This window comes from Aspergillus affinis (genome assembly GCF_023601865.1).
Source record: "Aspergillus affinis strain CMG 70 chromosome Unknown NODE_5_length_567868_cov_86_340925, whole genome shotgun sequence".
In the NCBI taxonomy this organism is placed as follows: domain Eukaryota; kingdom Fungi; phylum Ascomycota; class Eurotiomycetes; order Eurotiales; family Aspergillaceae; genus Aspergillus; species Aspergillus affinis.
The window spans coordinates 483486-505209 of NW_026515786.1; the positions used below are offsets into that span (position 1 = coordinate 483486).

The following is a 21724-nucleotide window of genomic DNA, read 5'->3' on the forward strand; positions in this document are numbered from 1 at the left end:
GCTTGTTTCTCAGTCTGAAAACCAACAGAACTGGCATGTACAACCAACACTAGGCATACACAGTGCTGCTGATTAGGTTTTCGCGAGCATCAAAGAATACAATTTAGCGACCTACGCATAGAGCTAATGTGGAACCCCGAGGTTATTGAAACGAAAGTCACGTCGATCTCGACAGTCTAGTCTAGACACACGGCGCGTTGCTAACATTCTTTGTTGTACAGTCCCAACTCAAATTTTAATAAACAAAGAATTAATCTTAATATAGCCTCCATCCCTTTTCCCTTCTCTCTCCCTACCCGTCTAGTCAGGTTTATTTCGGGTGTTTTCTCTTCGACCTCTCTATGTGGGCGTAGGTGGCAATTGGATCAAGTCTACAGGGTACATGCCATTCTCCAGCCTCCATGTCCAGGAATGTCGCGGGTGTTGAACTTGCGTGTCAGGGGGAAACATTGCTGCCTACCAAAGTTATAAGATGAAAGCCTTACTTCGTTCGGACGAATTTTTGCATTTGTACGAAATAGTGGGAACAAATTTGCGGAATTGTCTGTTGTTAGTTCGACCTCCGAATTGGCCGTTGACGAGGATACCTGATTCTGCACTTCTAGCGATCGCGGCTGACGTAGTTCAATTGGTTCACTGCAACTCTGCAAGCATCAGACTGAGACTAGCCGATTCAATTCCTTATTAAATTGTACAGTTATTGCTCATTGGGTATTAAACAAAATCAGAAGTACGGAATGGAAGGAACTATGCCAAGCCCCGAGGACCGAGCCGTCCCAACACCGAGCCGGATCAGGATGACCTTCCCATCTTCATTTCATCTCACCACTGCGAGTTCATCTTCTTCATATACACCCTATCTCCGACTCTGGTAGATACTATTGACCCCGAAGACTCGGTCTGGTGGTCTTGGACTGATAGCCTCGTGATCCTAGCCCGAAAGAGCGATCTAGAACCTCGCTCATCCTCGCAATGCCGGACACCGAGCGCCGAACCACGACTTACAGTAAGACATGCAAGTCCTGTGAACAATGCAGGCTGCGCAAAGTCCGCTGCATTGGTACGTCATCTAGCTCTTCACGATGCGAGCTATCGCTGACCGTGTAAAATAGTGACCCAGGAGGATCCTTCAAGATGCAAACATTGTACTGTAAGCAAGAGTTGAATACAGTCTGAATGAGGTTGCGACTGACGCAAATATACCTGAATCTCCAGAAACGGAATGAAGAGTGTGATTTTAGACAGATCAGGCGCAAATTCAAAGCGCAGCCTCAGACAACCACGAGTAAGTAGAGCGTGTGTGTTGCAGGCGCCTATAACTTCAGATATCTAATCAAGACTGCTTAGCTCATAACCCAATTTTACCAAGCCCAAGTCAGCACTCGCTCGTGCTCCACCGTTCTCGGAGCAATCATACGCAGACACCACAAAATATCAAGTCGTTATTCGTGGACCACCTCTTGGATAGCTCACCCAGTGGTGTGCAACTTAGCGATGAGGCTTGTGTTTTCAGGGTGAGTGAGCCTCATCTAGAGATATTACTTAACACCTCTAATACGGTATACAGTTACAAGAGCATGAAGGTATATTCTCGCTACTAGAATTCAAGCTCAATCTAGATCTGACTAGTAATTACAGTCAGCAGCTCGAACTTGGCCTTCTTTTCGGAACAGAAAATCCAATCTGTATCGCAGAGACTGGGGAATAATCGTCTCAGAGAATTACTGGAATCCATTGAGATACTGATCGGTCAACGGGTGAAAGCTCAAGGAAACGGGTCAATCTCCCCAGTTACTTTCAAAGGACCATCAAGCTCTATCCAGGTTCCAAGAGAAGCAACCCGGCTCTACATTGATGGTTGTGGCCCTTTATTCCCCCTCGCAAGTAATAGTCTAACTGTATTTAGCCTATTTCCGACATGTTCACTCTATCTATCCATTTCTGGATAAGCAAAGGTTTGAGAGAACTGCATTTGGGCCTGATATTGCTCGCAAGTTGAGTTCCGATGCTGCTTTTTCTGCCTTGTATCACGCCGTCCTGGCTTTAGGGTGTCAGTACCGTGATGGTGGAAGCTTTGATCCTGGTAAAGGCAAAGCATGGAAATTATTCCAGATTTCATTGGGCTTGATGGCCGATATCCTGGCGCCGGAGGAGTCGCTGCTCAAGTTACAAGTGAGACTCTGCATCCGTCTTCTTCTGGGAGTGTACTAATCGCCACATATACAGGCTCTGACTGCAATGGTAAGCATTCTCAATGTCTTACTCCTGTGTATCCAACTCTAACAGGTTTCTTGCAGTCAATCTTTGCTATGAACACGTGTTGTCTCCAAATTGACGAGCTTTTGGTCAGGGAAGCTGCACGCATGGCACAATCACTCCGATATCACAGGTCAAGTCACCACGGCGATCAACAAATATGCCGTCAGCGAACATTTTGGGTAATCTATATTATGGAAAAACAATTGGTATTTCAAAATCGTGTGAGCTCGGTAAGTAGGCGATGAATTTGCGCTTGTGACGCCAAGTATTAATATCGTATTAGATAATAGTGGACTTCGATATCGGATGTCCCTTTCCAGATACACCCGAGGCAATCTTCGGTGGTTGCAACTGGTTCCTACTGAGAGTCCGCTTTGCTCGAATTACTTCTCAGGCATATGAGCTCTTGTTCTCAATAAGCGCATCGGTGAACACTGTAGAAAGCTACTACTCCGCGATTGATTACATCCAGGATCGCCTGGAACGGTGGAAGATGACACTGCCTGAGGACTTTCGACCAGGCGCTCATAAGTCGTATACATTCTCTGACCCTGCCTTTAGAATGATCCTTCTTCAGACCCACTACTTATATTATAGTCTGGTTATTGCGTTGGCTCGACTCGTTATACAGGTTAGTCCAGAAAAGGGACAACGACGTGAGGACAGCAAGATAAAGTTGATGGAGTCGGCCCGACACATAATTGAGCTAACCCAGTATATTGAAAAGGCTGCTCATACTCCCATTTCGTACGTGTCTATGCTCACCTCGTTTTTTCCATTCAAAGGGTCTTCAAGACGCTGACCAGTACTGCAGTATTTTGGGAGTCATACCTCTTGTGGCCCTCTTTATCCTCTTCGACTTTGTTGTGCATAATCCTTTGCACCCTGAAACAAAAACTAATTTGTTCATGATGGATATAGCTTCTGGTCACTTCAACCTGGTAGAGCATGCGTCTAACGGCTCACTTCCTTCTTCTGGAGTTTCAGAATTCTCACACATAGCGCGACAGTATGTCAGGGACTTTCCTGCAAACAGTGCCCAAGAACGCACGGGTGACCAAGGTCCGACTCAAAATTCAACTAATGGCCGTATCGTGCCCATGTCAAATCAGAAAAATCCCTCAGATCCAAAGTCATCGAGTTTAACTGATCCTGCTGATCCGGTAAGTCTCAAGATTCGCTCAATTCTCCCAAATATTCGGCTAATCGTCGAGCTTCCAGATGCACATACCAGTCAACTCGGATGTTGATGTTGATGCTGATTTCGGACTGTACGGCCAAATTGGCGACTGGAGCGACCCAACAGACTATTTGTATTATCCAGCAGTGGATTTCAACGTCGACATCGATGATTCTCCGCTGCATGGGTTTGATGTGCGAACATTGTTCGGCTCGGTTATCCCTGATGGTTTTGCAAGCTCTGGGGATGACTGCCAACCGAGCGTTTAGGAGTCCGGGCCACTAGGATGATATTCCAAGTACACTAGAGCTTCGAAAAGCCGACGAGGCGGCTGCTGCCTAGTCCAGACAAGAATCTGCGGCTCTACGAACATCTCAGCAAGCCGCACACCTCGATTATCATCCAGGTGCGCACTATGAGGATGGGATTAAGGCACTTCCTCTGCAAGATCAAGCAGGTTGACTCCCACCGGTGCTCCCGTGATCTAGGGTCCCAGACCCCTAGGCACGTCCTCCTGCAGTGCTCGCTGCACATCACCGGCCGGAGGATAATGATGGACCACCTCGACCAGATAGAGGGACTGCGTGGGCGTACACAGGACTACGACGCAGTCATTGCACACCCGCAGGCGATTCGCTACGTCGCCCAATTCATGCATCGAACAGGCCTTCTTCAACAATTCCGATTCGCTCAACTGAACGAGGATGACGAGGAGAAGGCCCCGGAACCAAGCACCCTATTAGAAGGGCTCGAACTAGGCGAGGAAGACGATGGTTACACGGAACTTTAGGGGGCAGCCTGGGTCGGGCAGCCACCAGTGACGCAAACAGGCGGAAACCACTATATAGAACGAGGCGGAAGGAGATAAAAGCGCCTGGAGGCGCAGTAGAATGCGGTAGACGTGTGGCAGCTAGTTTAGTTGTGTATATTGTTTTTTGATTTGTCTACTGCGTTTGTGGGATTACGGCGTACGGGCTCGAGATTCTGCTTTATTCGGCGAAGCGCCTGCATAGCCTGTCGTCTCAATAGATAGGCTTCATCAGGTCAATGGAATTTTGATTGAATGATTGATTGATTGATTGATTGATTGATTGACTAGAGCTTTGAAAAGCTGAAACTCATAGTTACAAGAGGATCGGAGATGCTTTGTGGAATCGGCTCCCGGCGTCATATCTCGGTGCTCGGTGCTTGGCGTGGATAGGTACTGTGTCGTCAAGGAATCTCGGTGTTTCGGTACATAAGAATCTCTTTAATAAGCCCGGGAGCTGCTAGGTATTTTATTTCTATAGCTTTAGGCTTTTCTGCTTACACTCTTTTTCTTAAACCCTTGTGCTCATTCTTCGAAATCACATCGTGCCATGTGTCGGAAGAACGAACAGGAAACTAGTCACCGGAATCCTACAGTATGACCAAACAGCTCGAGCCGATGTCAGCAAATGTCGAAACAGAAAAGGGGTCAAGTGACAACTATAGGGAAGCATCTATTTCTGAACTTGCTCGCCAGGTGACCCGAACTTCGGTGATAGGTGGTTCCGATGTCAATTCCGCTTTGAACCCCGAACGCAACAGCAAGCTTGATCCTTTCTCCCCCTCGTTTAACGCAAAGATATGGGTGAGGTCCTTTATGCAACTGTTGGAGTCCCGCTCTGGCGAGATATCTCTGCGAAAAAGCGGCATTTCATATCGCAACCTCAGTGTTTCGGGTTATAGCAACGGGGCCTCGTACCAAAAGAGCACTGGAAACATCCCTCTTGGTATCCTGTCATATGCCGCTGGACTGATAAGCAAGAATCGACGCAAAGACAAAATCGAAATCCTGCGTGACTTCGAGGGCATTGTCAATGATGGAGAGATGCTTCTTGTTCTTGGTCCGCCAGGATCGGGATGCTCAACCCTATTGAAGACTCTGGCTGGCCAGACAAGTGGCTTGGATGTTAACCCTGAATCATATCTCAACTATAGAGGTAAGGAAACGTTTTTACACGTATCATTCTTGGTCAATTGCTCATATCAATCATCTCGAACTCTAGGAATACTCCCCAAGCATATGCACCACCGATTCCGGGGCGACGTCCTTTATAATGCCGAGTTAGATGTCCACCTTCCACATCTTACCGTCGGAGAAACACTCACCTTTGCGGCTCGCGCGAAACCATGTACAAACATCCCAGGAGTCAGTGCCATTCAAGCAAGCAACATCATTCGGGATGTAGTCATGGCCGTTTTTGGGATTGCACACACCAAGAACACCCGAGTCGGCGACGAGTACGTACGCGGAGTCAGTGGTGGTGAACGCAAGCGCGTCAGCATCGCTGAGGCGGTTTTGACTGGAGCCAAGTTCCAGTGCTGGGACAATTCCACTCGCGGATTGGACAGTCAGAATGCTATTCAATTCTGTAAAAACCTGCGTTTGCAAGCAGACTCTATGGATCTGGCCTCTGTGGTAGCCATCTACCAAGCTCCACAAGATGCTTATGAGGTGCGTTTGCCTTCAATCCTTGTGGAGGGAATTGACTACTCACTAATTCACGTCATTTCTTTTAGCTCTTCGACAAAGTAACAGTTCTTTATGATGGGAGGCAGATTTTCTATGGCCGAGTAGAGGATGCAAAGAGATATTTCGAAGATCTTGGGTTTGAATGTAAGCATCTTTGTCATTTTATGGTGTGAGGTCGAGTTTCTAACTACTCTATGCGAAGGTCCCGAAAGACAAACTACGCCTGATTTCCTTACTTCAATGACCAGTCCTCAGGAGCGCAGGATAAGACCCGGGTGCGAGAACTCAGCTCCGCGAACACCAGAAGACTTCGCCCAGAGATGGAAAAGCAGCGTTCAACGCCAGTGCCTCATGCAAGAAATGGAATTATACAAGAACACGCACCAACAGAAACTACGAGTCGAAGAATTCACCAAATCCCGGCGAGCAGAGCGTGGAAGGTTTCAAAGCACCAAGTCTCCCTACACCTTGTCCTACTGGAAACAAGTCGAACTGTGTCTTTGGCGCGGTTGGCGAAGACTCTTGGCAGATCCCGGGTTTACCATTACTCAACTCTTATTCAACTCTATAATCGGTCTCGTGTTGGGTTCTATGTTCTACAACTTGAAAGAGGACACATCGAGTTTCTACTACCGGGGAGCCCTGATGTTCTTTGCTCTGCTCTTCAACGCGTTTTCAAGCCAGCTCGAGGTAAGAATCCCTTTTTTGCTAGCGTGCAAAGTGTAACTAATCATCGTGATTTATTAGGTTCTAACACTGTATGCCGAGCGTCCAACGGTCGAGAAACACAACCATTACGCCTTCTATCATCAGTCTGCTCAGTCTATCGCTAGCTACCTGATCGACATTCCGTACAAAACTGTCAATATGATCGTATTCAATACCCTCATCTACTTCATGGCCAATTTCCGTCGTGAAGCCGGCCCTTTTTTCTTCTTCTGTCTCGCTTCATACATCACCACCTTAGTTATGTCCGCGGTCTATCGCACACTTGCAAGTGTCACGCGAACCTCCCACCAAGCAATGGTTCCAAGTTCTATTATCACGATAGGAGTCATGATATATACCGGGTTCACTATTCCCACCGCGTACATGCCGGGGTGGTCCCGTTGGATGGGATACATAGATCCTTTGGCTTATGCGTTTGAAGCGCTGATGGCAAACGAGTTCCATGGAAGAAGTTTTCGATGTGCTCAGCTTGTCCCAGAAGGTCCATCTTACGGAAATGTGACGCTGGATCATCGTATCTGTGCATCTGTGGGCTCAGTACCTGGTTCACCGGTCGTTGACGGTGAGCAATACATAAACCAAGCGTTTGGTTATTGGAATTCACATAAATGGAGGTGAGCACTGTTTGCATATCTGGTGAATGTGCTTCCGAAAATCGATAAGCCATGCTGACGGTGGTCAAGGAATATCGGCATCCTTTTTGGCTTTCTTGTCGGCTTTTTAGCTATATACTTGATTTCTGCTGAGTACGCCCGTCCACCACGAAGCAAGGGTGAGGTTTTAGTGTTTCGCAGAGGAATGGTACCACGCGGATCTGTTGCTCAAAAGTCAGATGTGGAGTCCCTAGTTGTACAAAGGCCTGTGGTTTCCCAGCGCACTGAGCAATATGACACTGTAAAGAAAAACGATCAGTCAGGACCTGTTTTCCACTGGGAAGATCTTTGCTATGATATCAAGATCAAAGGCGAGGCTCGCAGGATTCTGGATCATATAGACGGCTGGGTGCGACCTGGAACATCGACTGCCCTTATGGTAAGTGTTCCCTTAATCCATTGGCTGCCAGGAAGAAACTAACATTAGACCAGGGTGCATCCGGTGCAGGAAAAACAACTCTTTTGGACACGCTAGCTGCCAGAGTTACCGTGGGAGTGGTATCCGGGAATGCTTTTGTTGACGGTATACCTACAGATGCCTCCTTCGCTCATAAGATTGGCTATGTGCAGCAGCAAGACCTGCACCTTGATACAATGACCATCCGAGAAGCGTTGGAATTCAGTGCTATTCTTCGTCAACCTGCTAATGTGTCCCACGATGAGAAGATAGCGTACACTGAAGAGGTCATTGAGATGCTTGATATGCAAGAATTTGCAGATGCTGTTATCGGCGTTCCCGGAGAAGGGCTTAATGTTGAACAACGCAAACGCTTGACCATTGGAGTAGAGCTCGCTGCAAGACCTGAGCTCCTTGTCTTTCTAGATGAACCTACTTCAGGTCTAGATTCTCAGACCTCGTGGGCAATATGTGATCTAATTGAGAAACTGGTGAAAAGCGGCCAAGCAGTCTTATGCACGATTCATCAGCCTTCTGCAATACTGTTCCAGAGGTTCGATCGCCTTCTTCTACTTCAACCCGGCGGGAAGAGTGTCTACTTTGGTGGTATGTGTCTTTCCATTTTTTTTTCTGAGTATATACTTACCAAGTTAATCAGAGCTCGGCAATAATGCTCGCACGTTAATCGACTATCTTGAGCGCAACGGAGCCCCTAGGTGCCCTTCAGATGAAAATCCGGCAGAGTGGATGCTCAGAATCACTGAGCCAGCTTCAGAAAACTCCGCAACTCAGCTTGACTGGTCTAAGATTTGGCGTTCTTCGCCTGAATACCAGCAGATGAAAGATGAGCTTGCTCGACTCAAACAGCATGCTACCAACCGGGCTTTGGCTCTCTCATTGATGTACACGGACAATTCCCAGCATCACGAGTTTGTCGCTTCATTCTCAACTCAGTTTTGGCAAGTTCTGAAGCGTATTTCAAAGCACTTTTATCGCTCACCAGGCTATATCTACTCGAAAGTCGCCTTGGTGGCCTTGTCGGTCTATTCACTTCCCCTGGACAGTAACTACAGACTTAGTAGCTAATTGACTGTAGGCACTCTACGTTGGTTTCAGCTTCAAGGCTAATACCAGCCTTCAGGGGCTTCAAAATCAGATATATGCCTTTTTCATGTACTTGACTATGTTCGGCAGTTTGAATGAGCAGATAACGCCGTTGTTCGTTCCCCAACGTGCGCTCTACGAGGTGCGTGAACAGCCATCCCGGATGTATCGATGGGCGAGTAAGTACTTTCTTCCAACCCTTTGCCCAGACATCGTTTAACTTCGAAAAGCATATGTTCTATCGAACATACTAGTGGAAATTTTCTGGAATACGCTCATGGCCGTCCTACTCTATTTTTGCTGGTTCTACCCTGTCGGCTTTACTCAGAAAATGTCGCCCGATGATGAGCACACTCGCGGTCTCCTCGTTTTCCTTTTTTCATGGATGTTCATGCTCTTTGTCAGCACCTTTTCCCATCTCTGCATTGTCGCGTTCGAAACTCCAGATATGGCAGGGGCTCTAGCCACCTTGATCTGGATCTTATGTATCTCATTCTGCGGGTACGCAAAGACCTGATCCTCCTACATGCTTGAGTGCCTATCCCAACTAACCAATACCGATCATTAGTGTGGGCGTAGCCAAAGCCGATCTCCCAGGTTTCTGGACCTTCATGTACCGCCTCTCGCCAGCAACATACCTCGTGAGCGGCGTATTATCCACCTCACTATCTGGTTCCAAGATCGTCTGTGCGCCGCATGAAGTTCTTCGCATGCAAGCACCTGCGAACTTGACTTGTGGCGAGTACATGGGCGATTTCATCCGCACTGCTGGCGGATATCTTCTTGATAAAGGGGCCAAGGGACAATGCGAGTATTGTCGGTTGAGCATTACCGATGATTATCTAGCGACGTTCGATATATACTACGCGGATCGATGGAGGAATTTTGGTTTGCTTTGGGTCTATGTGGTGGTGAATATTGTCGGCGCTTTGGGTGTGTATTGGCTTTTTCGGGTTCCTAAAAGTTCGCGAGGGAAGAAAGGGGAAATGGAGCAGAAGGGTAAGAACGTGTAATTGGAGTATAGTCTATGGGTGTATACATGATTTTTATAGGTTACTCTTAGCAGTACTTAGGGTTATGGTTAGGAGTGAAAGGTCTTTTTTCTCAAAACACTTTCTATGTTCAGATAACCAGTCCGGCATACTCACTAACTCTTATGAGCTTAAATAGAATCCTAAGAGTTGAATTATTGATGAGATGTTCGGTCATGTATCTTAGCATTTGGATAAATATGAAAACTAGAGTCTTCTGAATCCTCCGAACAATTTTAATCAACACTTACAGATAGCAGTCCTAATTTCCAGCATCATAGACATCAACACTCTAATACTACTCCTTATTTTTATGTTAGACTCCTAAAGCTATCTAGAACACAACTGTGGCCTGAGGCACCAATCTTGCCCCCTAGTCCCGATTTGACAGAAGTGAAGTCCCGCTCACCGCCCGCAGGCGCAGTTTTTCTGCCGGCCCGCGTAGCAACCGGCAGCCGCGCGCAACGCGAAGACTCCGGGAAAAAGTAATAGTTAAGCCACCAGCCAATCTATCAGTTGTCCCTCACTGATCAAGCAACTTTTCTTCTCACCTACGTCTTCTTCATCTCTGTCGCCTCTCATTATACACACCGACCTGACAACCCACCTCTCCTTTGTACCAATAGCGAAATCTCCCCTGACAGCCTCTCCAACATGTGAGCACTCCCCCTACTTTTGCTCCTTGTGTAGCCCCATCGTGTTCCGGGCACTGATATCTTGTCTAGGGAGAGCTTCGATAACATCTACCTCGATCTCTCGAAACAACCGGGGAAGTGCAAGCTCGCGGAGAGCGGCTTGGGATGGAAACCCTCGGGCGGAGGCGAGACGTTTACTCTGGATAGCAGCAATGTCGGCGCCGCTCAATGGAGTCGGGCTTCGAAGGGCTTTGAGCTGAAGATTCTGTCGCGCTCTTCGGGCGTCATCCAGCTAGATGGTTTCGATCAGGAGGTAGGTCTTGCCTCCCAGCGGGCCTGCGTGTCTTCAAATTGGACACAACGGGGTCGGTGTTGGGTTTTTGTCTTTTTGCTAATCGTGCTGCTGTCTTTCCATTAGGACTTCGAACGATTGACCAAGGCCTTCAAAATCTGGTACGGCATCAACATCGAAAGCAGAGAACATGCGCTTCGCGGCTGGAACTGGGGTAAGGCGGATTTCGCAAAGGCCGAGCTCAGCTTCAACGTCCAGAATCGCCCCGCATTCGAAATCCCTTACTCCGAGATCTCCAACACGAACCTGGCGGGTAAGAACGAGGTCGCCGTCGAGTTCTCCCTCCCCGCGGAGAACGAGCCCAAGGCCCAACCGGCGGGGAGCACGAAAAACAGAGGCCGGAAGGCGGCCGCCGGGCCGGACGAGTTGGTCGAGATGCGATTCTACATCCCCGGTACGGTGGTGAAGACGGAGAAGGGCATTAAGGAGGAGAACGGCGAGGAGAAGGCCGAGGGGGAAGAAGGGGAGGAGGAAGAGGAGGGCGGCGAGGAGCAGAATGCCGCGAACCTCTTCTACGAGATGCTCATGGAGAAGGCGGAGATTGGCGATGTGGCTGGCGATACGTTTGCCACTTTCTTGGATGTGCTGCATCTTACGCCCAGGTATGTTCGCCCTTTGCGGGGTTTGTTTGGGTGGGATGGTTCTAATAGGTGGTTTGCAGAGGTCGGTTCGATATCGATATGTACGAGGCGTCTTTCCGGTTACGTGGCAAAACGTACGACTACAAGATTCAATATGCTTCGATCAAGAAGTTCTTCTTGCTTCCTAAGAACGACGACACGCATACGCTCATTGTCCTGGGTCTCGATCCTCCATTGCGCCAGGGACAGACCCGGTATCCGTTCCTGGTCATGCAGCTGAAATTGGATGAGGAGATCAGCTTGGAGTTGAACATGACAGAGTGAGTTTTATCTTCATGGGTGTGGGGATATTTGAATGATCGTCTGACTTCTCCAGTGAACTATTGGAGACGCGCTACAAGGACAAGCTGGAGTCTCGCTACGAAGAACCCATCCACCAAGTCGTCACGAAGATCTTCCGGGGCCTATCAGGCAAGAAGGTTATCATGCCGTCGAAGGACTTTGTCAGGTAAGTCATACACCAGGATGATTCTTGTGAAAATGCTTACGAGTTTGCAGCCACCACGGTCACAGCGGTGTCAAGTGCTCCATCAAGGCCAACGAGGGTCTCCTGTATTTCTTGGATAAGAGCTTGATCTTCGTTCCCAAGCCTGCCACGTACATCCAGATCGAGAACATTTCCGTCATCACCATGTCTCGCGTTGGCGGCGCCGTGTCGGCTAGCCGAACGTTCGACATCACAGTCACCTTGAAGGCCAACGCCGGAGCGCATCAATTCAGTAACATCAATCGGTATGGAATTCTTTACGTACTTGTGGTTATAGTTCATTTCTAATTATGTTACAGGGAGGAGCAACAGCCCCTAGAGGAGTTCTTTAAGGCGAAGAACATCCGATTCAAGAACGAAATGACGGAGGATGTACGTTGAAATCACCTGTTCCCCATGTGCACATTGAAACTAATTCATTTTCCCAGACCTCGGCAATCCTCAAGGCCGCCCTGAACAACGAAGCCATGGGATCCAGCGACGACGACGAGGGTGTCCGACCCGACCGTGGCTCTGCCGACGAAGACTCGGAGTCCCCTGACGAGGATTTCCATGCCGACACCGAGTCCGACGTTGCCGAGGAGTTCGACTCGGAGCACGAGAGCAGCGGAAGCGATGCCGAGATGGAGTATGCATCCGGCGGCGACGGCGACGGGGATGTCGACATGGACGACGCCGAACAGACGCGACCAAAGAAGAAGTCGAAGGTTGGGAAATAAAAATGACACTACTTACTGTATCCCTTCCCTTTTAGGGTGGAAAGGAAACAACCATACTGTCTTGCAGAAAATCATGCGTATGGTTGCATAATGAATCTGGTCAAATGGATTTTCACTTTTTCAGGCATGACTGTTATGTCTTCGTAGCATCGAGGCTCTATCCTTCCCCAATTGGATCCGTATCATATTCGGCACCCCAAACCCCCCGATCTGATCTATCAGATCGATAATCACATGTCAGTGCCATTGAGTCTGCTATTGACAGCACTATTGAGTCTCACCTGCATTTGCATATATCAGACGGGACACGATTGTCTGGTCGATCATAAAGTAGGGCCATGTACGGTAGATCATAAAAGTCTATGATAGGAATCTTAGTCAGTACTAGTGCTGAGGAACTGGGATAGGTAAACCGTTGGTATCGGTATTATACACAGCAGATACTAGTATAAACAATATTGTATCTAGAAATACAACCCAGTTTGGAATTATTTGTCGACTCATATCTTACAAGGTAGCTTGTCCACGGGATGCTGCCCAATTGTCTCGAACAAATGTCCGTTTCACCCTGCGGTTTGTACATGCCGAAATGCAGCGCTTGCATGGGCACCGTGTTGCAGATCCATCTGGAACACGGTTGGAATGTGAATGCCAGCAGGGAGGTTTGTTTAGTCTAGTTTAGTTTGACCGCGAGTTATCCACCAATAGGTACACCGTAGGTAAGCTCTGGTTTTGTTTGGTTTGTTATTCTCTGTCTGGTGCCCGATCGCATCTCCTTTTTTTTTTTTTTTTTCCTGCACCCAGGCGTCAAATCCATCCATTCATTTCCCTGGCTACCTAGAGGTTTTATGTTAGGAGTACCGAGTACGGAGGAGGTAGTGTTGATGCATGTCGCAGTCACCGGAAGTCTGGTCGGTACTATATATATCGAGTATCTGGCCAGTGTCGCCCACTAGGAAGCAACCTAGCGGACTAGCGAGACCAGGCCTTGAATTGTGTCTGTGTCTGATTGGGCGTGCATGAAGAGCATCTGAATCAGAGGCAAGACATTTTCTGTTCATGAGATCTACTCCGACCGTCGTGATTTGACGGTGGATTGCGTTGGGTTTTTATCTGGACGGCACTTTTTCTTTCTTTAATATTTAATATATTTTTTTTTTAATCTTCTGGGTGTTACCCAGGAGTATGCGGAGGTATTATGTATATAAATTGCCCCCTAATTGCCGGGGGATTGTTTGAGTAACGTCGTTACCAAGACCAATTGTTTGGTATCTTGAATATGTCTGAATACAGAATTGATCTTACCTAGGTGTAGTTAGTAGTAACCAAGTAATTGAGTAGGTATCTGCTTTAGTATGAGCAATTGAGCATGACTGTATGAAGAGATCCCCTGAAATAAGGTATCTGCGGTGTATGGTATCAGTACCAGAACCACCAGCTATACTCCGTACTATGAATAGTATCGAGTTGCACGGAGTGGCAGTCTCTAACGATTGACCCGGGCAGAATGCCAATTGTCTCGAACGAGAGGCAATCAAGGCATTACTGTATCTCCTGGTTGTTTGCCAGTGCAGAGAACTCGGTCAGAAAATACGGGTCAGGTGAAGACGGTTGTTCGGGTCAGGAGACGTTACGATCCATGGGACTCGGATTGATTAGTTTATTTGTTTTTTAGGGGGAGGATTCTTGGGAGTCCGGAGTATTCAGGACGTATTAGGTGTATTGTTTTCATTCTCTATCTGGATTGATTAGTGTCTCGCTTCCCAGCGCAGAAGTCACGGACTGGGGGATCTATTGAAATTGATTCAATGTCGGGCAGTTGACCTGTTCGGTTGCATACGGTGTAAGGTAGGCCCGGAACCGTTATTCGACAGGGGGGTAGGAGGGATATGCGACCGTTGGTATGATTCTGTTGAGAACAGATGCTCAATTCATTCACAAGAAATCAGTTCTAGATTACTCTGTACACGAACAGAGAGCAAGACAGAAAGACCGAAAAGAAGACAGACAGACATACTCCGTACAGAAGGAAAGAAAGAAAGAAAGAAATTAACCAGGGGACAGCGGGTTAAACCAAGTCGGCGTTAGTCCCGTCTCTCTGCCGTCGGCCACCCCCCTTTCTCCCTCCAACGACCAACTCTCGCATCCTCCACCCCGTCAATTCACTCCGCAGGTCCAGTCGTTCTCGCCTTCCCCTGCTTTCGCTTTACTGCTTCTTTCTCTCGTTCATCCTCCCTTTTTCTCCTTCGCTGCTTCTTTGGTGTCGTTTTTTCTTTTTATATCTCTTTTTCTACCTTTCCCACCCCCCGGCTCCTCGCTCTAATCTCCCCCCCGGAGCTTGTGCTTTTTCCAGATTCCTCTCTCCCCTATTGTATCCCGGCCTCCCTCGATCGTGGTCGCCTGGAACTGCACCCTGTTTGATTTTCTTTTTTCCTCTTAAACTCTCTGGTGAACATTCATCAAGGTACGGTGGCTTTTTCCCTTATCTACCTTTGGTCTATGTGCCACAATTCTCCCTTGATGCCATCCTGCCTGCCGTCGTTGCGTCGGTCTAAACTTACCACCTCCCCTTAATTCCGGTCTGCAAGGAATCTCCCATGCTAACCAACTCGGTGCGACCTGATTAGGGAAAGGGAAAAAAAAGTCTCATTCTCAACACTCGCTTCTACATCTTAAACCCTTGAATATTTCACAATGGGTAAGCTCGCGTCGCCTATGGCACCACATCTCATCCTACCATCTCATTCCCGCCTTCCTATCCCGTGGACCTTTCCTCCGTCGTGAACAGAACCGCCAGACACTCGCGCCTTGTGACGATCTAGTAAACAAAGAAGAAGAAGAATAAAAATAAAAAGATGTTGCGTTCTAGACGTCAGACTGTGGAGGGTTGCTTGCAAGTCCTAGACTCAGAAAGCCTCAATTCTTCGCCTCCGATAAGATCCAAAAGCCATTCGTCTCGTTCGCCTCGGAGGGAATCGTCTTCAGATGGCAGCTACCATCCAGATCCTCAGACCACTACTAACTCTACTCTCGCCCATGTAGCTTCGCCTCCTCCCCCTTCCAACGGGACCCCCGGTTCGGCTATGGAATCTCCCGCCAGCAGCATGCCTGGCTCTCCCTTCGTGGAGCGTAGCAACCCTATGGGATCCGGTAATGCCCAGACTGTCAGCTCCAAGGACCCCAAGGCTGTCGCTCAGGCCGCAACAGATATGAAGAACGTCGTTCGCCGGAAGTTGACTGGCTACGTTGGTTTCGCCAACCTGCCCAACCAATGGCACCGAAAGAGTGTTCGCAAAGGATTCAACTTCAATGTGATGGTTGTTGGTGAGTCTCCAACCCCCAGGAAGAAACGCCAGACGAGGAAATCCTGGGAGGGGCAACTTTGCTGATCTGATTCAACCAGGTGAATCCGGCCTCGGAAAGTCCACCCTTGTGAACACCCTCTTCAACACCTCCCTCTACCCCCCCAAGGAGCCCGCCGGCCCCAGCCACGACATCATTCCCAAGACCGTGGCCATCCAGTCCATCAGTGCAGACATCGAGGAGAACGGCGTGCGTCTCCGCTTGACCGTGGTCGACACCCCGGGCTTTGGTGATTTCGTGAACAACGATGACTCGTGGCGCCCCATTGTGGAGAACATCGAGCAGCGATACGACGCCTTCTTGGAAGCCGAGAACAAGGTGAACCGCACGAACATCATTGACAACCGTATCCACGCCTGCGTCTACTTCATCCAGCCCACCGGCCACTCCCTGAAGCCCCTCGACATCGAGGTGATGCGCCGCTTGCACACCAAGGTCAACCTGATCCCCGTGATCGCCAAGGCGGACACTCTTACCGACGAGGAGATTGCCCTCTTCAAGCAGAGAGTATGATAGACCCTTTCTTCCCCCTATCTCTGACAGTAGGTTATTAACCGGGTTTTGCCCTCCTTTTTCTAGATTCTCGCCGATATCCAGCACCACAACATCCAGATCTTCGAGGGTCCCCGCTACGAGCTCGACGACGAGGAAACTATCGCCGAGAACCAGGAGATCATGTCCAAGGTGCCCTTCGCCGTCGTCGGTGCCAACTCGGAAGTGGCGACCTCCGACGGCCGTAAGGTCCGCGGCCGTAGCTACCCCTGGGGTCTCATCGAGGTCGACAACGAGGAGCACTGCGACTTCGTCAAGCTGCGCCAGATGTTGATCCGCACCCACATGGAGGAGCTCAAGGAACACACCAACAACTCGCTGTACGAGAACTACCGCTCCGACAAGCTTACCCAGATGGGTGTCGCCCAGGACCCCAGCGTGTTCAAGGAGGTCAACCCCGCCGTCAAGCAGGAGGAGGAGCGCGCCCTCCACGAGCAGAAACTCGCCAAGATGGAGGTCGAGATGAAGATGGTCTTCCAACAGAAGGTGGCCGAGAAGGAAAGCAAACTGAAACAGAGCGAAGACGAGCTATATGCTCGACATCGCGAGATGAAGGATCAACTGGATCGGCAGCGCCAGGAACTGGACGAGAAGAAGTCACGACTCGAAAGCGGACGCCCGATCGAAGAAAAGGGCAAGAGAAAGGGATTCTCTCTCCGTTAAAGCGAAACCGCAAGTCCGTTGGGGGTTCCCGGTGCTTCTCTGCAGGGGTCAACGTGACGGACTGCTGCTCATGGGATGTATGTGGTCGTCGGAGGCATTCTGGTGATTTAACGGTTGATTCTCCACGACTGTCGATTGATCGAGCGCTGTCTTTCTTTTTTATTTTACCATTTCTTTTCACCCCAACTCTCTCCCTTCATTCTCTTGTGTTTATTTGTTCTCACCCCCGACGTTCCCTCCAATACTTTCCTCTTATCTGCTTCCAGTAATGACTCTTGCGTTTTCTACATCTTTTGTGAATTTTTTTTTTTTCTTCTCTTATTAATTGGGTGGTTTCAAGACGCCAAACACAAAAAAGAAAGCTCCATCTCGTTCTCAAACCGACAGTCGGATTAATAACAATAGGGGAAATGACTAGGAGAATGTGCTGGAACACGCGAGCGATGTCCATGCTTGGAAATCTTCTGCAAGATGATGCACAGGGGGGTAAAAAAAACCGGCCTCATTCACGTCTTGTCCCCTTTTCGCTTCTTGTTATGTACTTTGCCTACGCTATACCTTGTCCCGCCTGTTTCTTATTCCCCCGTGGCATCCTGTTCTACTTTACCTGCCGCTGTCATTTTCATTTTCATTTTTCTCTCTTCATTATATCTTCGGTGCACGTTTTGTGTCCTCTACTACAACCTTTTAGTGACCTGACCCACCCTCCGACCATCGTTTCTGGACGCATTCCCTTTTCTTATTGTGTCTATTTTCCTCATTGCAGTTTGTCGTTAGTTGTCAATTTGAAGTGTTTGCGAAAACCGGCATGTCCTCGATATCACGATCGGTATCTCGTAGGGATTTCTCGGGCCTCGAAAGATGACCGAAAAGGAAATCAGCTGTGGTCGGTCTTGGCGTTGGTACCTAAGGGTCTGCAGGTGGTTCTTGACGTTGGACGGGGGGTTGTACCACCGGGTTTGAGAATAGGACTAGGCCATTGTCCAAAGGAAATGAAACACCCCTCTAACAATTAGGCAATTTCTGGACCGCGTAGGTGCAGTAATAAGAATAGGAGAATAGAATTCCAATGACGGAGCGTTGCAGCCAACGTCCCGACGTCACCGGCCGAGCAGTCGGGAAAGGCCGAGGCGCCAGCCGCTTGCTGTCCTGAGTGTCCTCCCACCACCGCCTTTCTCTGTCGCTCTCCCTCTCTCTCTTCCTCTCCCCGCCCAGCCCAGCCTCCCTCCCAAAAATAAAATTCCCCAAACGACAATAGACTAGTGGATATCGACCTTCTCTCCCACCGCTCAATTCCATTCTCTTCGTTCCACTAGTTCTCCCCCTGTTCCTCTTTCTTCCCCGACTCCATCCACCACTTTTCTAGCTTCGTTTCGTTCAACACCGCCATCTCCGAACACGTATCGCTACAATGGCCCCCCCTCCGGCGCACCTACCTTTGGGTGAAAGACTCAAGGCTCTGGCCCAGACACTACAGTGAGTGGTTCGCTCGATTATCCAAAATGAAGCAGAGAAAAAAACAATAGAACTAACCACCTGGCTCGTCGGTAGATTCGCTTGGTTTGCCGGGTATGTTTTCCCACGTTATTCGCCCAGCAGCTTCCAATTTCCTCCGGCCATCGGCAAATGGCAGCCGCTTGATGCGCGATTCCTCGCGGTGAGACCGTGACGGCGAATAGTGTCGCTTACTGACGGAGTTTAGACATGTAACGCTGCTGATTTCCGTCTTCCGCTACGTCCTGTCCTACCTCACCTTCAACTACTACTCCTCTACCGCGCAGGCCGCCTACCGCCTTGCATTCGTTTCCGCCGCGGCTACATATGGAATTGTGGTATACAAGGGACATATCGCGCGTGGCCGTCTCCAGGGCAGTCCTCTCAGCATTGCGCTGAAGCTCGCTGGTGATGAGAACGTGCAGTACCTGGGTGAGTAGCAGACGTCGCAGGGCTCAGTGCCGGGCATTTCCGACAGCTCTCCCCCCGCCTGGAAAATTGATTGTGGCTAACCGGTTGTGCTAGGTATGGCCTTGGTTTGGCTGTATTCGCGTCAGGTCTCGCTCGCCCTGCTTCCTTTCACCGTTTACTCGGTCTTCCACGTCGCGACCTACTCGCGTGCCCACCTGATCCCCACCTTGCAGCCTCCTCAGGGTGGCGCCCCTGCCTCGCCCACCTCTCCTAGTGCCTCCAGGCCTGCTCCCAAGCAGTCTCCTCTGGCCGAGACCATCGGACGATTTGTCAAGCAGTACTACGATGCCAGCATGGACCTCGTCGCCGCGCTTGAAATTGCGCTTCTGTTCCGCCTGATTGTCTCGATCCTGACTTTCTCCAAGGGAAGCTTCGTCCTCCTGTTCATCTACCTGGCCTTCTTCCGCGCCAGATACAGCCAGAGCACGTTCGTTCAGCACGGCCTTCGCCACTTCACCGCCCGTATCGACGCTGCGGTTTCCCACCAGACCACTCCCCCTGCCATGCGCCAGGGCTGGGAGACCTTCAAGGGAATCGTGCGCCAGGCTTACGAATCCACCGACATGGGCCGCCTGATCGGCAAGGCGGATGCCAAGAAGCCGCAATAAATGGGAACCGAGAAAGGGAAGGATTATGGACGAGCTTTATTTTTGAAGTCGGGCGATTATGACAAAGCGAGAGTGGTTCTAGACGAACTATCTTCGACCTGCCTGACGTCATTGGAACCTATCTGTTCGGGGTTCTTGATTGATTTCTACCTATAACGAAGCGACGTCATTGGCTCTGACTTTGGTTGGTCCTGTGGCTTGGTTAACCCATGAATTAAGGGTGATGTATACTTGGAGAATGGAATGGTAGTATTAGGGGTCTGTTTGACGGTGGAGGATGGGGGAATGGTTAATGTGCAACGCCTCAAGACTCAATTCTATTCTTACTCTTTTCTTGCGTTTTCTGATGGCATCCCCCTTTGTTTTTGATACGTTAAGTCGTGATTGAGCATAATGCGATTGATTCCAAGAGTTTTTCTTTACCGAGTAATTTGATGCTGCCACCGTGCGTTTCTACTTTCCTTTTGCGTTTGGCCCTTTCTTTTTTCTTTTATTGCCCTATGCACTATGCCACGTCTTCCTTTGTGCACTGTATGCTTGATGAATGAAAGTTTGCTTCTCTGCAGGTTAATGTCCATAAAGTGAATACCATGGATGAATGAAATAGATCTACTTGGTCAAGCAGGGAATGTCAACCCATTCCCATTCCCTATACCAAAGATGCAAGATGTATGTAGATGAATGATCCCCCCTGCTACTGGGTATATATAGCCCCCCTCCCTCCACATCTCCTGTCTTTCTTTTCATCCTTCTTCATCTATCTGCTATCTCTTCTGAAGCCGAACCCTTCTCTCGCTATATCGTCAATATGTTGTTCATATTTTCGGTTTAGTATGTTGTGTGGGGTAAGATATCAATATCCTCGCTCATACATCCTCAAGATGTTTCTGATGTTAGCCAAACGTCTCTTGAACCTCTCACCCCAGGGTGGAGAGAATTGGACTGGTTCAGATTATATTCGCTTGCTCGACCTGGAATCCCTCGCGCGGAAACGAGATCAACATGGAGCGTCTAGAACAGGTCAACCACCCCCTTCCGGAGCTGCGTCGTAGCGCCCATTTTCAGACGCACGGAAATTCAGAGCTTCACTTGCGGAGGATGCATCTAGGCAGACCACAGTAAAGGCTGTTCGCACCGTGTGGATTCCAAAAAACGTACAATCATGTGGTGCATACGCTGTCCTCTTCATTCGTTGTCCAAACTGTCGAAAATCAAATCACAAATGGAAACAACCGGGGGATTGTTACTTGTATGAGAGAATCCGGGCATTCAACACGATATTTTCAGTCGATATCGATTGCCTTGCTTGATCCAACATAGTGTTTCTTTCATCTTAATCTTGTGGATAACCGAAGGCGACAGTCCACCAACATGCATCCGAAGAAGACGTGGCTTGACGAACTCAGCAAATGGACCTATCGCAAATTCCATACCGCTATCTATCAGACATAGCAAAGCACTGCCGCTCTTCAAACAACAGATCCAAGAGTACAGTGCAGATTGGTATTTGAGATAGTAGAAGATCCTTCTTCTCCTCTTCGTAGACAGCAAGTATCACAATCCAATACAATGCAGCCCGGCAACAGCATTTGATATCGCCACAGCAATGTCTTGAGCTTTTCGATACGGGCATCCTTCATGGCGCCGGAGAGTTACTCCAGAAACTCTCGGTCCCCGTCGACATTCTGGTTTCGTCTAGCAGGCCTGGAAGGCCTTTTGGATGGAAGCGAGATGGTGAACCTACGTGCACGAGTCGCAGATACGGTTCGATTTTTTCTTTATTTTCGACGTACGAATGGACAGTGTTTTTCCGCCAAGTGGACTTGGGTAGGGGCCAATGGAGGCTTCAATGGAGCCCACCTATCTCGAATCAGGCAGGGGACAACAGG

The 21724-nt window shown here is 49.1% G+C and overlaps 4 protein-coding genes across 4 annotated transcripts; all 4 read left to right on the forward strand.

Moving 5' to 3' along the window:
- Positions 1–972: 972 nt before the first annotated feature.
- Positions 973–4229, forward strand: KD926_008869 (Zn(II)2Cys6 transcription factor; the record flags this gene model as incomplete). Its single annotated transcript, XM_053094347.1, has 12 exons — positions 973–1060; positions 1113–1150; positions 1216–1285; positions 1348–1514; positions 1568–1583; positions 1907–2172; positions 2227–2241; positions 2298–2489; positions 2543–3006; positions 3074–3422; positions 3481–3654; positions 3747–4229. The coding sequence occupies 12 exons, from the start codon at positions 973–975 to the stop codon at positions 4227–4229; spliced, it is 2322 nt and encodes a 773-aa protein (XP_052960423.1).
- Positions 4230–4844: 615 nt separating this feature from the next.
- On the forward strand, positions 4845–12684 carry KD926_008870 (FACT complex subunit POB3; the record flags this gene model as incomplete). The annotated part of the gene is made up of 18 exons (XM_053094358.1): positions 4845–5403; positions 5470–5918; positions 5984–6080; positions 6139–6626; positions 6684–7279; positions 7349–7697; positions 7751–8321; positions 8374–8756; positions 8812–8998; positions 9074–9320; positions 9388–9756; positions 10576–10798; positions 10904–11439; positions 11499–11738; positions 11795–11926; positions 11977–12210; positions 12265–12337; positions 12394–12684. The coding sequence occupies 18 exons, from the start codon at positions 4845–4847 to the stop codon at positions 12682–12684; spliced, it is 6024 nt and encodes a 2007-aa protein (XP_052960424.1).
- Positions 12685–15378: 2694 nt separating this feature from the next.
- aspB (septin AspB) lies at positions 15379–17262 on the forward strand (the record flags this gene model as incomplete). The annotated part of the gene is made up of 4 exons (XM_053094369.1): positions 15379–15382; positions 15727–16008; positions 16088–16554; positions 16627–17262. The coding sequence occupies 4 exons, from the start codon at positions 15379–15381 to the stop codon at positions 17260–17262; spliced, it is 1389 nt and encodes a 462-aa protein (XP_052960425.1).
- Positions 17263–18673: 1411 nt separating this feature from the next.
- Positions 18674–19835, forward strand: KD926_008872 (uncharacterized protein; the record flags this gene model as incomplete). Its single annotated transcript, XM_053094381.1, has 3 exons — positions 18674–18738; positions 18965–19188; positions 19282–19835. The coding sequence occupies 3 exons, from the start codon at positions 18674–18676 to the stop codon at positions 19833–19835; spliced, it is 843 nt and encodes a 280-aa protein (XP_052960426.1).
- Between the last annotated feature and the right edge of the window lie 1889 nt (positions 19836–21724).